Here is a 17,977-nt window from a genome sequence, read left to right on the forward strand (position 1 = left end):
AGATATCGTGGCCTAGAATAATTGAGTATATGAGGGCAATCCATAGATGGAATGACAAATTGGCTGTCGGCTGCCATTTTTAGCCTGCAAATCACTGTCCTTGTGCATTACAGTTGGCTGGCTCTCGAAACCTCCCCCTGTGCAGGAGGGATGACCATGATTTATCTTTCCTCAGAACAAAAGTGTTATTGGATATTGAGCTACAATCACCGGCTCTTAATGAAATTATTGCAGGACCCAAAGTTTTTCCTTCTTTTTTATGGTTTACTTTGAGCCTAACGTCCTATCTTGTTTAATGAAAAACGGGTATTGAGTGTGTTTGCTTGGGTAGCAAGATAGACTCCAAATGTATTTAAACCAAGTGTTTTGTGGTTGTCCTTTAAAGCCGGTTTTGGCACAGTCTGACAACCGCCAAAATGGCCCAGAAATGGCTTTGGAGTGGCCCAACCACTTGCTTTCATCTGAAGGTACGATAGAAGGCTAGATAAAAGGAAAATAAAAAACGTCTCTTATAAACATGTGGCTACAGAAAGACTTCTAAGGTACTAAATTTATTTGTTTGTTCCGAAAATCATTTTTTTGCGGGGGGGGGGGGGGGGGTTTTGGGTTGAGATTAAAGCTTTTTTCATAAGAGGAGTGGAGACGACGGCCTCTCTGGGGCCTGCTGGTGTTTTTCCCTGGACCTGATTGGTCGAAAGCTCTTCCCGCGTTGAAAGCTTTGAGCCAGGGTGGTAAAATTCAACTATGCCCGTCCGCCCACACTCAGTGGTCGAGATGAGCCCCCCCAAAAACGCATTGTTGCGAGACAGGGGCTTCGGGGGTGGCAATGAAAGAGTATTTTATTGATACAGGCGAATGACTTCAGAAACTGCATTGCAGACAGGGAGACATTGTAAAAGGGGGATTTGTGGCAAAGGCACACTTTTTGTGCATGCACAGCTGTGCAGATAATTACTTGGATGTATAAAAAAAAGACACGAGCACATGAAACAAAGAGATCAACACAGACATTGGAAATCCCTTTGATTTGCTTGGTTGGGATGATAAAAAAATAAATCAAAATTTACCGGGAGTGTACCAGAAAAAACAACTGGGACTTAGGAGGAAGGACTCCAGCGCTGTCTCTTAAAGGGGAAGCGGGGCTAACAATGATTAATGTCCTCAGGACCAGTAAATGTGATGCCCCATCTAGATGCATTAGCATCAATTACTGTTAACCTGGGCTGACATTACAAACAATGATCTCCCCGATTAGCCTGATGATCACATCCCAGATATATGAGCAGTTCCAAATGCCACCGCGACTTATCACACTTCCACAAGCCTGTCCCGTCGTAACCATGTGATTCATTACCTCCTGAGAGCATCCTTAAGGACACTCTTTGTCTGGCAATATACGCCGTGTGCGGACTCGCGCATGCGTGTCGTGCGTGTGTGTTGGTGCAGCCATGTGAGCTCGCAGACATGGATAATGTGTGCCTCTATGTTTGTGACTCCCACCGCATTTTGAATTATGTGGTTATCACGAGGCATAACAAGTTCTTTAGGATGCGCTTCGCCTCCCAAAATATGGTATGTGTGTGCATGTGTGTGTGCCCGTGTGTGTGTGTGTGAGCATGAATGCATGTGTGTGCGTGTGTGTGTGTGTGTGTGTGTGTGTGTATGTGTGTGTGTGTGTGTGTGTGTGTGTGTGTGTGGAGGCATTCGCACACACAGAGATGGTGTGTTTGTGTTTGTGTAACACCGCCTTTGTTGCCCTTTTAATTATATGGTTATCATATGGCTGACTTCTTCCTCTAATCTATGTGCCTCCAAGAAAGGAGAGGAACGGCGGGGTTTAAGTATGTTATGCTATACTATTGAGCTCCCTCCTGTGCAATATCTTGATAGTATACCACAGATAAGCACCAGAGTACACCCATTAGCTATTTACACCTCATTAACCGAGTCAATATGCTCACGCCGCATTATCACAACAGCTAAGAGGGGTCTAGAGGATTTATTTGCATTTATATGAGGTATTCATGTTTCCCCTCAAGGCCTCTAAAGTCCTACCCTGGTGAAAGCTGGAGATTTCCACCGCAAGTAAACTGCTTCATTCGAGGTCTGAACCCAGGACCTTTCCACTGGTATTCAAACTACCACTCTCCACTGGACCATCCTACATAATATTCAGGTGACGGTATTCTGTGTATACCTGTGTTCACAAAGGTCCCTTTTTGACCTGAACCTTCTCCGCCAATGCAGTGGAGCTGCTTCGGGGCGGCTCTATCATTGTGTTGTAAAGATTGTGCTCCTCACCGCTACGACCTGTCTGTCTCGTTCTGGGATGTGGGGCTGCGGTGCACACATTGACCGCACTCATCAGTATGAATTATGGGCGTACATATTTTACATAATCACCGATATGGAATCGATAGACATACTAATCAAGGGCAGCCAGTATTGAGTGAGAGAGCCCACAGGCCCATCCGTTATCCTGGTCGCACGGACAGCCGCGCTGCTCTCAAGAAGTAGCATCATCCATCAAAAGTTTGGGAGGGAAAGGGAGGGGAATGCTGAACAAGTCTGGAGCCTCGCCCACTTTCAAATAATAACCTTGGATGGCCCTATAGCCGACTCGTAGACTAAACAAATATTACCCCAGGGAGACAATTTATATACAGACCGAGTAAAAATTGCGTCCGATCTAATTATTACTATAGCGCCGTTGCACTATAGGGTTATGGAATTAGAATACGTCTGCGGCAGGAGAGAACAGCACTCCTTTGCATGCAGGTGTACACACCTACGGGGGTGGTAGATGGATTGTTTGTTACAAATCAATGTGCAGCCGCAAAAAAAAGGGTTTAATTAGGTGGGGCCAAAATCTGGGCCAGTGAATATCTTGGGGTTGTAGGCAAGAATGAAAAAGAGAACCTCCACAATTGGACAACTTATAAAAATCCCTTTACTTTGAAGTCAAAGACTTTTCCTGTTCATATACGATATTCAATCTCAGCCCAGCTGTTGGTATTGTTGAGTGATATCTCTTTAGGGTTGACTTTGAAAGGGCTTGTGACTGTGCTAATCAACATCATACCTGCTGGAGGAAGTAGGGTCACTTTGAGTAACAAAACAGTACAGTAGGTTAAAATGTCAAACCAAGCATGTGGCCATTGAGAACCAGTGGAGTCCAAGGGTAGTTCGGTTTGACAACAGGGTTGGTGTGTGAAAATAGCACATAATGCATCTTCAAATTGGCGATTTCGAATGTCCGTCTTCGGTTTTGTCGAGATCACTTTGAGACACAACCGTCCAACCGTAGGGAGAACTGTATGAGCAATGACGTCATGTTGACGAGCGTGATGGGCGATTCGAGGAACATGGTTTGTGTGTGATGTGAGAGTAAACTTTGAAAACTATCATTCAGCACAACCCCAAAGGCATTGTGCACGAGGAAGAAGGCAAATTCCGGATGCTTCTATTTAGATTGCAACCATAAACTGCGGGAGCCCTCTGCGAGCCTTGATAGTGCAATCTTCTTTGATGTTCTCTTTAAAACCTAGACACATTAAGGCAGCAGGATGCATTTAGGTCTGTTTGTCGCATAGCTCACACCCTATATGATGTGTTTGTCACCTAGCCCTCGGTTCGTATCAGTTTTCTAATTGAACTGGATAAATAATATAGACATACATGTGTAACACATAGGTTAGCCAGGTACAAAGAAAGAGAAAAGATAAGGAGATGTTTATTATTGAAGTAAGATAGGTCTTAAAAATGCATTTTGTTTTCCATTTTAGGTTTAACCTTATCAAGGACATACATTCAGCACTTCCTTTAAAACATTAAAACCTTTCCTAGTCCAATCCATTTGCCTCATTAAGGGTTGTTTTTTTACACCAACATGTGGGGAAAAAGACACATATATCACATTGGTTGCCCTTTTAAATGATTTTGTTGAACTTTAACCTTTGGATCATGACACAAGTTAATTAAGCATTACAGTGGGTAATAAAGAAGATGAATGACATCCGACCGTACAACCATTCCTTGACGGCCTGACAGGAGTTGTGGGCTGGTAAGGTCAAAGCGTTAACAATTGATGGAACTGTCACCGTATCGCAGTCCACTTCTGCAGAAAGAATCGTTTTTTCTGAAGCAAGGGACCAACTTACCAACAGCCGCGTTGACTCACGAAGAAAATAAAATGGCCAAAGATATATTGACGTCCTTGTCGCTTAAAGAGGAGCTTTCAGAATTTAATCCAAGTGCGCCATCACTCAGTTACTAATGTCATCCTTTATGCTACAGCCGATAAATGGGCCCATTGGCACCTATTGACTTGTATTTCTTTAGGAATCTGAACGCCCAGAGTTAGACTTCAACCAATCAATTCTGATGCAAAACCGGATGACCGCTCATTAGACGCATTCAATTTCCTGTATGCCTGATTGATCGAATTCTATGTGAAGCATCTTTTGAATTATTTCTTTATTTTTTACTTTCTTTTCTTCTTGGTTAAATGAGCAATATCAGGTAGTGGCGGTATTTATGAGTGATTTCCAACCTTAGGGAAAAAAGGGTTGAGAGTATTTTGTTTTGGTCAGCTGTTTGCAGCGTATGCATCGGCTCTGTGTCTTTGACTCAAAACACGCAACTTTCTTTAGGAGAAAAGACTCATCGGACCACTGGCAGCATCCAGATCCCCAGAGGGACAGGCGTCTCATGCTGCCATCCCAGACTGCTAATGACAAACCATCCCAAATTGACAAACTTTTGAGTTACCCGTAAAACAAAGCAAAAAGAAACACACACAAAAACATTGGCTTAAAAAGGTTTAAAACTCACATGCAAATGTGAGACTGGCCTCCCGGCTAACGATGGTCCCAAAGGAGTTGGAGGCGAGGCACTGATAGGTTCCAGCATCGTGGTCCTTGTTCAGGCGGCTGATTCTCAGGTTGCCTCCAGAAAGGCTGTAGTGGGAGCCTCTGGATATCACACTGAGTACTGTGCCATTCAGTTTCCACCTGAAATCAACGAAAACCAGGGGAGATCAGAGAACAAATATAATTTAAGGGAATCAACGCTTGCGCAGCGCATTCAAATTAAATCCATCCTAGCCCAAGGTGGTGTTGATATTCACTAAACTAAATGAGAGGCTTGGTAGTGCCATCATTCCATTTTTACCAACAGGAGGGAAAGAAAAAGGAAGAGGGGAGGCAGAAGTTCCCATAAAATCATGTCCTCTAGCATTCTGTTAATCTAACTAACAGTGGACTACTGGGGTGCCAATGCCTGGGAACAGACAGGGGATGCAGGCCATCCATCTTTCCCGAGCCCAGTCAAACTGTATACATATGCTGCTAAATCATTATGCTGCTACAATTACAAGTTACGCCTGCAACCTTGCCTCAACCTGTGACTTATACTCAAGTCCATGTGATTATCATCAGTGTTAAGGGCGTGATCGATGAGGAAGTGTAATTCAGGTAAAATGAGTTAAAGGCTCCCTGCAATATTTCCAGACAAGGCATACATCCAGTAATGTTTGCCTTCAGCATGCATAACTAAAGTCGGGGTAGAAAGACCTTTGATTTCTTTGAATAATATGGCTATCAATAAGGAAAGGTAGTTTCTTTACTTTGTTCACATACATAAACAAAGAAAGAATTATTACGATAATAAACATGAACAAATTTGATGTATATTATCTTTTAGGGATACATTAATTTTCCTCTTAATAACACGTCTATGAAACAATTGTATATACTCCACTGAAACACACGTGCTATTTGTCAATGAAATTGGATTCTGAGTACTGAGTTATCTAATTCGTTACCAGGCGTTATCTCTATAACAGTTATTTCTGTTAAAGACAGAGACAAACAATGACAAACACCATATCCTGCTGGATGAATTGAAAGGCTTGTGTCCCCTGTGGAGCGGCTTCCGTTAAAACTAGTGTTTGTTGTCTGTTGGTCTGTTTGCTCCACACTAGCAACGGGGGGTTTATCCAGGCCATATCTAGGATCTAGCAGTCCTACTAAGTTGCAGCAGAACTTCTGAGGGGAGACAGCATAGAGCCTGAGCACGGAAACTAAAAACTGAAAAGAACTGAAGTTTTCTCTTTCGTTACAGGGATTTCCACCCAACAGAAACTAATTTGCACTAGTAGATGATTTTTTTTACAATTTAATAGTGCTGGCTGAGTTTGTGTCAGCCAATTACTCACTTACAGATCCCCGCCTCCGGCCACATCATTGGTCAATAATAAATATGCAGCAAAATAAAGTAAAACGCCTGGTTCACAAGGGTTTGAGCTCTTCTGCCATTCGACTTTTATTCTTGTATACACTTATTCTTTTATAGTACTTTAATATTCTTTAGTCTGATTTGTTAGGCTACTCGAGGTCAACAATTCTATAAATAGACACAATGTTTGCGGACACTGGACCATCCCATCCGGCTCCATGTGAGTGCATCTTCTCCAGAGCCTTGTTAACACACACACTAGAGTAGAACAAGGACGTCTCGCAAGACCAAGTTAGTGTTTCCTTCCACCACAGTCAAAGCGGAACGTTTGAAAGATAGATATAAAAAAAAGATGTGCTTTAGAGATACAGTCTAGACAAATGGACATGACGAGAATTATCTTCTGAACCGCAAAGTTTGTGTCGGGTTTCTGATGTTGGCATCGGGGCTTAGGCAGTGAGGAGGCTGTCCCTCAGGGATTCATCTGTTTCTGGAGAGGAAAGGATCACATCGACTGCAAAAAAAATGCAAGGAGCCCAACCGCCAGTTGCTGCGGCTCAGACACAGGCCCGGGGTAACGCTGATATTTCTCCAAGAAGGAGTTATTCAGATGAGAAAATGATATTTCAAGAGAGAAAAGGGAATGCATCAAAAACCGTACAAAATTTTGTTCATTGTTCTTCTTATGTTTTGAAATTTGGCTTTGAATCTAACTAATTGAGTCTTGGGAGTTTTCTGATGCAGATTGAGCTATTGTTTGCTTTTTTGGGGAGGGATTTGTTCAAAAGGCAACCCACTTCAAAGCAGGCGTTGTAAATGTAGAGGACCACTAATGTCTTCTGTTTGGGAAGGTCTTCGAGGGTGGGACTGGTAGACTAAGATAAGTTGGATGATGCAAATAAAGACAAACAAACAAAACAAAAACGAACAACCCAACCTTCCCAAAAAAACGAAACATACATTCTACACAGCGCAACGTGGAATGCATTTGAAATTTACTATTAAGTAATAATTGTATCCAAAGTAAAGTAGTGTTGTTAAGCAGCATGTTAGGGTTGGGCCTCATCCATACCAACAGGGTAGGCTGCAGAAATTTGGGGATAGAACCAATAACTTTACAAGGGCTGCCACCATGTGTGTGTAGCACGTTGTACTGAAACACACAACCAACCCATACACCAGATCCTCTCATTAATCTATTAACAATCAGTCGAGAAAACCAACAAAAACAGGAACAGCAGTTCAATTTGCAAGGCACATGTTTTATGCAATCACGTTACAACAGGCCTGGTATCGCGCGCTCTCGATCGCATAATGCCCTGCCATCTGGTTAATGACGTGGCAGAACATGCTGCGATCTAAACAAAGCCTGCGCTTTGTTTAGTCTGAAAATCTACAGGTTTTTCCAAGCAGTTCTATCATGATTTGGAATACGATCGTCGTTTGCCAAATAAGAACTGTATTTTCAGATGCGTCGCCATTTAATCTAAACATTGCAACCGGTATGATGATGATGATAATGAGGATGATGATGATGATGATGATGAGGATGATGATGGGGATGGTGTATGCAGGATTAATGAACTTTGAACGTGATTAAGCCGTCAGCTGTCGAGCGCGGGAACATCTTTGCCGGACAGCTGCACTGCTGACTGGGCCGTCGCCTGGTGACCTTGACAGGCACGCAGTTGATTAGGTCATCGGCTAAGCTGGCTGTGTTCCTACGCATTCAGGGTCCCAATCCTCCCAAATCTTGCCCCTGCAAATAATTGTCCGGCGGAGACCGGAGGTGATTGATTTGAAGCTTTCAATGCAACATGACAACGACCAATAGTAAAATAAAGAATGTGCAGTCTCGTGCACTTTAACAGCACAGTGTGGTATATGAATCGGCTACTTAAGGTTTAATGTGTATTTCCTGTCCAGGTGGTTTGCCTCAGACAGGACACAGTTCACCTGTCTACAAGTCAGCCCTGATTCTGAATAAGCTCAGTCTGGCAAGTTCCTTCTGTAAAATAGACAAGAAGACCAAGGTGCCTTTGAATGGTGCAACAGACAACTCCTTCGGTGCTCAATTCAGCGAATAAATAAGGGACTGGAAACAACAGCGTTTCTTTTACAAGGATGAGAGCAATTTGTCTGGGTCATACTGGTCGAACTAAAAGCTCATTCATGCTTATTCATTGGAAGTGGCACAGGTCTATTCTTTTTTATCTCTATTCTTTGTCCAGGTTCCTGTAAAGCAATGCATAACTCATGCTGTACGACTGTATCATACATTATTCCCATATTGTCATTATGTTATATTATTGTGTGAGATCATATGGGGAGATGATAAATTTGTCAGGGGAGGGGGTCTGGTGAGAAGAGAGAAGGGGACAAGTATGGTAGGAAGGTAGCAAGGGAATCAATGACGCACAGAAACTAGATATATGAAGATAGAACATGTCCCTGGATTCCTCTTAGTGCTATGCTGTGCCTTTCAAATTGACTTACAGTGAACTCATACCCATGTCCTTCAGGTAGGGGTTTAGGGGTTGAGGGGAGGGGGGTAGGGAGGGACATTGGGGATCAAACTCGGTTCGCCCTGCCCTACTCACCGGTAGAGGGCGGGGGGCTTCCCCTGGGCCTCACAGCTGAACATCACCTCCCGGTTCTTCTCCACGGCGTCCAGGGGGTACACGATGCTGCCCGGTTGCTTGCTGAACACCGGACTCTGCACGGCGGCACCACTCTCTGTGGGCAGAGGAAGACAAATTAGCCTCTGTGTGGTTTTACAACTCAAACCTGTTTGTTAAAAAATCAAGTGGGGGGGGGGGGCGGGGGGGACACCAACACAGTTTGTAAAACAAGCAATTTGTCAGCAGCGGCGGAAATCGGTTGGCACCCAAGGAAGGAGAGCGATTAGAGAGAGAGAACGAGGACAACCACGAGCGGACAAAAGATATCAATTTGTCTGCCGTTTGTGTGCCACATCGCCCACCAGCACGGGCAGTGGGTGGGGAGAATGATACGGCGCGATACGTGTCCTCCAGCGCTGTTTAGAAAACAGCCTCTGATTTATATTGAACAATAAGAAGAGTAGGGCAGCAGCGCTGTCATTGGCCCTTTATCGGTTGGAATTGTGGTCCAATGGGCTTGCTGCCATGGGATTGGTCCTGACTGGGCAATTGTGGGTGTGTGGGGGTGGGGGGGGGGGGGTGGAACTAAGTGTATAGATATTGTAATACTAGTAACATTTTGTTTAACATTTTTTTTATGATATATTTTGAAAATTATACAAATGTACTTCATTGGGGCAGGCATTTGGTGGAGGGCAGCCTCCAAGGGTCTGGTTCTGTATTCTTGTATATGTGAATAATTTACCATTAATGCCATTTAACTGGCCTGCACTGTAACATCACTTGTAAACAAATCAAAAATACACAATGTATCTTGTGAACAATTTAAAATACAATTTCAAATTTTAAGATTAAGTAGTAGTTTACTGCTTACAAAATGTGACAGTTGAATTGTGATGCATTTATATTGCAGACAAGCAAAACAATGTGACTGTTCTCCGTGGCTCTTTGTGCTCTTTGCAACAACAACACAAGCTTGTCAAGTCAACACATATGGCTGTATGCCTCTACTGTCTCTCAGTTGTCAGCCCACTATATCCACAAAAACTCTCTTCTCTTCCTTTGAATACTTGCTCAGAGATTATATATTAAAGGTAGGGTCGGCAATTGATTTTAGAAGGTATTTTTGTCGTATTGGTTCAAATTCTATTTGTCTTGACAGCAATCAATAAAAAAAAGCTTTGACAAAAGAAAGAAATCAAATTTGGTATCTGTGGCTGTCGCAGGCACGACTGAAATGATTGGATGGCTTATTTGTTTGTCTACCTACCCACCCGGCTACCTGCGAGCACTCTGCCATTGCACGTTTTGCACATGACCTTCCATAATGCTATGCAGACCTATTGCTTAAGCTAGGAAGCTAGTCCTTTGTCTTGGAAAGGCTTGCAAGGTTTTTTTCAGTTGGATACTTCTCCAAATTGCATAAGCTACCTTTAAGAAACTTGGTTTGGGCATGACCTGCATTGCATACACACACTAAAGTGGAACTGTTTGGAAAAAGGGGGTTTAGACCTATAGAGAGAAGTGTTTTGAGAGAGGGGGCGTTTAAAAAAATATTGCGAAAACAGGAGGCGCTGCTGGTTTTAAGATTTTCCACCAATGGTGAAGAGTTTCCAAGGTGCATGCCTTGGGAGAGCCTCTTCCACTTAATCACAATTAGGGCATTTAGCACACTCACACATCGGTTAATACACACATTGACAAACCGACGGCAGAGTCAACCATGCAAGGCGACAGCCAGCTCGTCAGGAGCAGTTAGGGTTAAGTGTCTTGCTCAGGGACACATCAACACTCAGCTAAGAAGAGCTGGGGATCGAACTAGTAACCTTTCGGTTACAAGACAACTGCTCTACCTCCTAAGCCGACCCACTAACTAACCAACTAACCAACTACAAGGGTGTCCAAAAATAATAAGTGGTCTGTATGGGAAAATGGACACAAACCAAATAGCTTGGGTGAAAATAAGTGGAGGTTGTGGTTTGCAAAGAAGTGAAGGTGGATGCTGGGGAATCTAATCAGCATGTAGCTGCCATGAATTCTCTAGGACTTTCTGGAGCATTGTTCAGAGTTTGCCTATGTGGTGCCTAGCTGTTCTTATCCTTTTGGAGGGAATGGGGAAAGCTTTAACAAGTAGACACAAGCTTTCAAATGTCAAAGTGATAAATAACCACTCTACCACCTCTGAAAAACCAAGACAAAGAAGGGGTGAGAAAAGAACAATAAAGAAAGTTGGGCTATTAGGAAAGGTTGAGTGTGCCTTTTTCAACTACACTAACAATGACTTTGGCGGTTATACTCAACTAAAGTTCCATTTTTACGCTACAAAAAAAAGGCTTCTGTCGTACGAGATCCTTTTAATTTATGCTGCTCTCATCCCAATTTTTTTTTTTTTTAAATCATGTGCTATTGCCGAACATTAAATTAATGTTATGTTGGTGCAATCTTTTAAATAACCCTCTGTCCTGTGTTAGGCTTTTAATTTGAACACAAAGTTAAATTAAAATGACTTATTTTGGGGGTGGAATTGTTGACAGCAGATAACGAAGGGCAATGCATAAACATTTTTATACAACACAACATTTCTCAAATGTTACACGTAATTGCCATCAATGATTACTTGATTTGGCAAGTTGCTCAAACTAGGGAAACCATTTTTTTTTCTTCCTAAATATGTTCCCACTTTGCATACAGTCTGCTAATTGCAATCTGTTAAATGCCTGTGAAAATCTTGCTGTGTACAACCGGCAGAGTGGCACTATTTTCCCCAAATTGTTATTTGTTTCAAAATGATTGACACCCAATGGTATTTAGGACCACTGGTATCTCAAGGCTTCCGAGAGACAGGGGGCTCAATGGTTTCTAGGGTGAGGATTGTTTTGTACTAATAAAAACCAACCCATTGCTTTCATTCATATATATATAGATATATAACTTTGTTGTTTTACCCAAGGCTTTGGCAAATTTAACTTAACTTCCAGAAATTTCTTTTTTTGTTTTTGTGTGCTTACTATAATGCTCTGAAAAGGTGTTTTCATGATTTGTTTATCCCAAAAATTGCATGCTATCAATTTGATACTGCAGGAAATCATACAGCTTGAATACTGAAAGATTAGGTGGATGGCATCTTATTTTTCATCAAAATGTAATATTCATTAATTGTTATTCTTTGATGTGGTCAAATAATGAGACCTCATTTAAAGCTTTACGTCAATACTATTGAACGCACATTTATTTCAGCCATGCGGTTATTAATACACCATCCATGCTAACCTCTACTGAGATTCACAATAAAAAAAGATACCATTTATTTTCATGGCCTTTCAAAAGATTTGATGACTTGTACTCCAACAGACCCTCACTTTTATTTGCTCTACTCTCTCTACTCAAGATGCTCTCCTGAAAAAATACAAAGTTGTCATATCAAAACATGTTGTTTTATGTTCACAAGAAAAGAAAGCACAAGAACGAAGCATTCTAACAGTCTTCCAGCATTAACCACTGTGGTTCATCTTCATAGGCCATGTCATTACTAATGCTCCAGACACGCGGCTGTTTTTATCCATCTTGGCTTTCTTTCCACACTAAAACAATGTTTTGTCCACCAAAATCGAAGTGAAGCCGGGGGTCACAACGTTCAAATAGAGGTTTTTTAATAATAGGCAGGCATGTGAGCGTGATGTGATCCAGACATCAACGGCCAGGCTAATGTGACCTGGGCCCGCACGTGAGAGACGGTTTGATCTGGGAAAGTGTGAGGGCGTTTTGGGGCACACATAGTCAAAAACTCTAATGTAATGGCTTGAAATCTTGTGACACGGAGATGTGTGATGTAGCCGTTATAGTGTGGACATGGCTGCCTGGGAGGGTGACTCCCCCCTGGCCGGGCGTCAGGCCCTCCTCTCCTGGGTGTCAATGCCTGTCTTCCAGTCTGTCACACAGAAGCTCACATGAAGACACACACCACAGCAGATCCTGCACCGGGAAAATGATCCGCCCACAGTACAGTGTTATCCATTCTTTTCATTTCTATTTAGTCTTCTGCTGCTTACGTTTTACATATTTACAGAATGGTGTGCGTGTGCGTGTGTGTTTGTGTGTGTGCAACACCTGCGATGTTACCCTGACCAGGGTAACAATAAGCATTATCAAAAACATAATTACTATGATTACGATTATTCATACGATCACGTTATACTCAGTGTGCCAACAAACCAGAAAACTCTAAGCCGCTAACCCTGGCGCTCCTTCTTACGTGTCTCTTTACGAAACATCATCATGACATCCACTACCCACTGCTATATGATTCACCCTCGCAATTCCAACCAATTAGATCCTCCGTGATCTGTCGAGGGCCAACACACAGCTCTGCGCCTGACCTCACATGAACCGACCCTTCAATCCACCGCGCTCTGACGACAAAAAGAAACAGTGCCTGCTTCTTTCTACCTGCTGTTTCTGAGGTGAAAGTGTGACAACACCTGAAGTACTTACTTTTGTACTAGCATGTACCAAACTGAGATAACTGCTTCAATTGGGACAGAAATACTGTACGCATTCATTGCATATAACCGTTTCTGTTTCCGTTACTGCAGTATTATTCTATTGTACATACAAGTAATGTTGCCCATGGTGCATGATTACTGTACTTTAAGTATACAATGCTTCTCGAATATTATTGTATTGTGTATTGTATAAGTAGTATATGTAGTATATTTACATTGTACTCTTTAGGTGTATCGCATTACTGTGGTTAAATGTATTGGACACACATCTCCTATGAGTAAGGAGTAAAAGGTCAAACCCTTGAAACTCTCACTACAGAGAAAATATACTCAACATGTCGCCTGTTGTGTGCTGTGTGCCATGTGCATGTCGTTACTAGGCCTCTCAAACAGGTTAACACAGAAGTATCGCACATGCGTCAACAAAACACAATTTCCCATTTTAATTTAAAGAAATTTATGCTCATAGAAATCGTTGAAAAAGAAAGAAATTCAATATAGATGTCGGTTGTAAATTGGTCCCACCAGGGCCTCTGAGCTACACTGCAGCGATGGGGTGCTGCGATGGCACCTCTGTTCAGAGTGCCTGCGCTTCCGCAAGCCATAGAATTGGATAGAGGGTAGCGCAAAGAGTGAGCACCACACTTCCTATCTGAATGGGCCCCCATTCTTGCCATTGGTGCAGGAATTCTGAACTGTCAGATTACCATGTGACCTTATTTTCCTCTACATAGAGTACGCCTTATGTGACTTTGTCTATGCTGCACTAATATGCTGCTCTCCGCAAAGGAATGTATATTATGGCTACGTATTGCAGATTAATTTATATTGTAGATATAATTGCATGCTTTATTGTTTATTGAGGATATGTCTGAGACACTGTAGGCTATATCCTGTCCATCCTGCTTTCACTGTAATTTCCCTGCAGCAATAATATTATATATTTTGCACTGAAGACAGCATTTCAGAAAAATGTGTATGTGTGCACATGATGTATTCAGAGCATTTTCACTCTAAAAGGTCCAGAAGCTTTCGGCTTTTTTCCAAATGCATCAAACATTGGATGAATGTATGACGGAATTGGATTTTTGAACAGATCAATGAGTCAATGTATGACTGACTGAAGAGTGAATGAAGGAATGAATGCAAAAAGGAATCTGCATTGCTAAATCTTTGGCCTAGTTACTTTTATTTAAATAATATTAATAATATAATAATAGTTGTGAAAACGCTCAGTTTCAGTTCTTCCGAGTCGTGACGCCAACCCGATCCATTCAGCAGCAGAGGCGGCGTAGCCGAGAGGGATCGAGTGGCAGGGGCGCCTTAAGAGAAGCATATCAATGAACTCCACACTCGTGTGCGTCTCTCATCTATTTTTTTGACAACATGCAAAATAATGGGGGGGGGGAGGGAGGTTGATATATCATGGAAACTGCGGTGCATAGTATTATATTGTGAATAGAATAAAAAGTCAAACCCCAGGGCAATCTCAAATACCTAATGCCCTACGATATGTATTTGTGTTGTGTTTGTCGACTTCATTATGTTTTGAAGTGATAGGGATTTTCAAGTGCATTACATAGACCCAGGCAGGTTCTGTTTATTCCTAAGAGGGACAAGGAAGGAAACTAGTTAGTGACTTAGGACTACATACTTTCATCCAAAGTTACTTGAAGGTAATTCAGGTCATTAGGGCGCATCAAGGGAGTTGGACTTCTATCTGGCTCAAGGATGCAGATGGAGAAGGTGGATCGAACCGGGGACCTTTTGACTAGGAGGGGCACACCCACACAGCACAACCTAGACAATCTCTCCGTCCCCGTGGACAAGGCTGTGTGTTTGCTGCGCTTCATGTCACCAGTGCCAGAGTGCTGTTGTGTGTTGTTCTAGCAGCTCGGCTCAGCCTCAGTAATTGGAACAACAGAGGCAGCCACCTGTACTTTTCCACACCACCTATATTAGGCTTCTTGTTAATTCATCACACAGTGTTTGCAAACAGGGTTGCCACAGCGCGAGGTCACCGTCTTAGGTTACAGCAAAGCATCATGGGCCCGGGCACGTCAGGCGGATGTTTTGTAGGTCGTCGACACAGAACGGGAGCGTATTCTTAACGACACCGGGAGTAATTTATTAGTTCTCCTTTTTTTTCCTCCCGCCTATTGTCCCCTTATTACATTGTGTTTGTACAGATTAATTCCACTGGGGGCTGTTCCCCGCCCCCCGCCCCCACCTTGTAGGACAGATAGACTTATTACAGTCCTCCATAAGACTATATCCCCTTGTGACTGGGTAGGCAGGTATACAAGTGTAAGCGTGTGTGATATCACCATGGCCAAGTGCAATTGTATTAGAAATACCCTCAAATAATAAGGTTTGGAGCGTGCTTGCCGACACCATTGGTTTGTTGGGGGGGGGGTACAGCTGGGTGCTGTTAGTACAATCAGGATTTTCTTTCATAACGAAAATAGTCCTACATTCTGTGTTGTGTATGTCTCGGTTAAAAAGAAGAGACACACACAGCATACAAACACACACATGACTGGCAGTATTAAATGTAACAGCCTCTACCCCGGTTACGGCCCGCGGGGCCCCAGGAGGGACAGGGGGGTCTAATAAACAGAGACGGGATTGTAGCTGAGTGATTCTTTTTTTCTAATTAAACTCCACGTCTTAAGTATTGTGATTAAACAGCAGCCGGCGTTCACATGGAACAGGTGCGCGCGCCTGTGTTTGTGTGTGTGTGTATGTGTGTGCGTGCGTGTGTGTATGTGTGTGTGTGTGTGTTTGAGATGGGAGAAACTTTGAACCCAATGCTAAATGCTGATTATTGTCTACCCCGTGAGATCAGCCATTCGATTAACAGTGCAGTCGCAATAAAAAATGAATTAAAACAATGCAATAAGATCTGTGGAAATTCTGGGTGGGGATGAGCGGGTGGGAGGGGGGGGGATGAGAAGAGGGAAGAGAATCTACGGTCACAGCTTATCTGTGTCGTCTGTTAGCGACCGTTACATAATTCACCCATTTCTTTCTGGCTTATCCAAAAGATGAAGCCTCACGAATGTCTTTCAATAACGGGCGCCCAATGTCGCCGACGCCAGAATGCTTATTTTTTTCCACACAACACGACCAAACTCCACCACAACACCGCCTCCCTGCTCAGTCGTCTGCTTCTCGAGGGCATGAATAAAACATTTTATTGATATGCATATCAAAAGGGAAGAGTTGACGAATACAAAAGACCAAAAAAAGATCCCAAAAAAATCAAAGCAAAGTGAAGAGGCTGGGAGTGGGAGTGGAAGGTGGGAGGAGGAGGGGGGGGGAAGGGGGAGGGGGGGGGGGGGGGGGGGAGGGGGGGGGAAAGGGGGGGGGGGTCCATCTTGTATCTGGATGGAATTTCTAATACGGCCAATTAGCAAAGGGCTCGGCTGCACGGCTGTCCAGGGAGGGAGGGAGGGAGGAATGGCTGCTTTGGCCTGACACACACACACACATCCACACGCACACGCACACACACACACACACACTCACAGCCTCACACACAGAATAATTGCCTCTCTGGAGAAGAGGCAGGTGAGAGCACCTGGAGACTGGGATGTTACCAAGACATGCGCCTCCCCGACGCCTCAGACAAGAGCAGACTTCCTAATATAGCTGTCACGGAGCCACATCCGAGCCCTAATGAAGGCGGCATTAGGGTGGAAAGCAACACAGCGAGTCATGGAATAAAAAAAACAGCTGTCGGTGATTCTTTATTCTTCTTAGGTTGCATGGGGACGACGTCTCTGGAAGGGTTTTTGGTTACTTGCAACGGGGTTTCGAGAAGGAATTACAATCAAGACGTGAGAAAAGACGGCACATGCATTTTCCCTTTATGTGATAATTAAAGATACCACTGCACTGTAAAGGTAATACACTAATAAATAAATAAATAAATAAATAAATAAATAAATAAATACATCTATATCTCTATTGTGTGGTACGTTTATTCGGACCAGGGCCAGCCTGCCCTTAACAAGGCACCGCCTCAGTGAACGCCCCCGAGGCGGTGAAACGCGAGCGCTGAAATGCGCTCCTCATCAGCGCATGGTAATAAAGGGGGGCGACAGCTGCGGCGCCGGCCCCTCGCCGGCCCCCCGCGCGGCGCTCCGACGCGCCCCACCGGGCCCCGCCGCAGGCTGTTCGCCCGGCAGGAATGACAAGGGGTCAATGTTCCACGATGTTCGTCCCCGCCGTTTGGGAAACGGCGGGGAGAGCGGAGAGATGGAAGGGGGGGGGGGGGTTTGGGTTGGATGGGGCAGCATGACAGCCAAGGCTTCCGCCGCCACTGCCGAGTGAGCGTCCTTCGCGGCCAACGGGCAAACCGGGGGGGGTGGAAAGACGGACGGTTTTCATTATTTGTGGCTATTTTTTGGTTTTGCGGAGATGGTGATTATAGCTCTGCCAACAAAAGTCCACAGCCTCCCATGTTTTGTTCACACACAGGCATGGACACTGCAATGTGTTGCAGCCATTGAGTAGGAGTTGGGAGAGGAACGATATGTTGAATCTGTAAATATAGTATGGAAATGTCACTTTGCAATTATTTTTCCAAAAATTGAATAATGTAGTGAACTA

General features: G+C 43.6%; 1 protein-coding gene across 1 annotated transcript in view; it reads right to left on the bottom strand.

The window, feature by feature from the left end:
* The window catches only part of cntn4 (contactin 4), a gene marked incomplete at its 5' end in the record, with an annotated part of 104,325 nt that overhangs the window by 74,630 nt on the left and 11,718 nt on the right, over positions 1-17,977 (bottom strand). The window contains 2 exons of the mRNA XM_079748698.1: positions 4,834-5,012; positions 8,838-8,973. Coding sequence (XP_079604824.1) covers positions 4,834-5,012; positions 8,838-8,973 — 315 coding nt within the window. The remainder of the gene's footprint in view (positions 1-4,833; positions 5,013-8,837; positions 8,974-17,977) is intronic.

Source organism: Pollachius pollachius (genome assembly GCF_949987615.1).
Source record: "Pollachius pollachius genome assembly, chromosome: 12".
Classification (NCBI taxonomy): domain Eukaryota; kingdom Metazoa; phylum Chordata; class Actinopteri; order Gadiformes; family Gadidae; genus Pollachius; species Pollachius pollachius.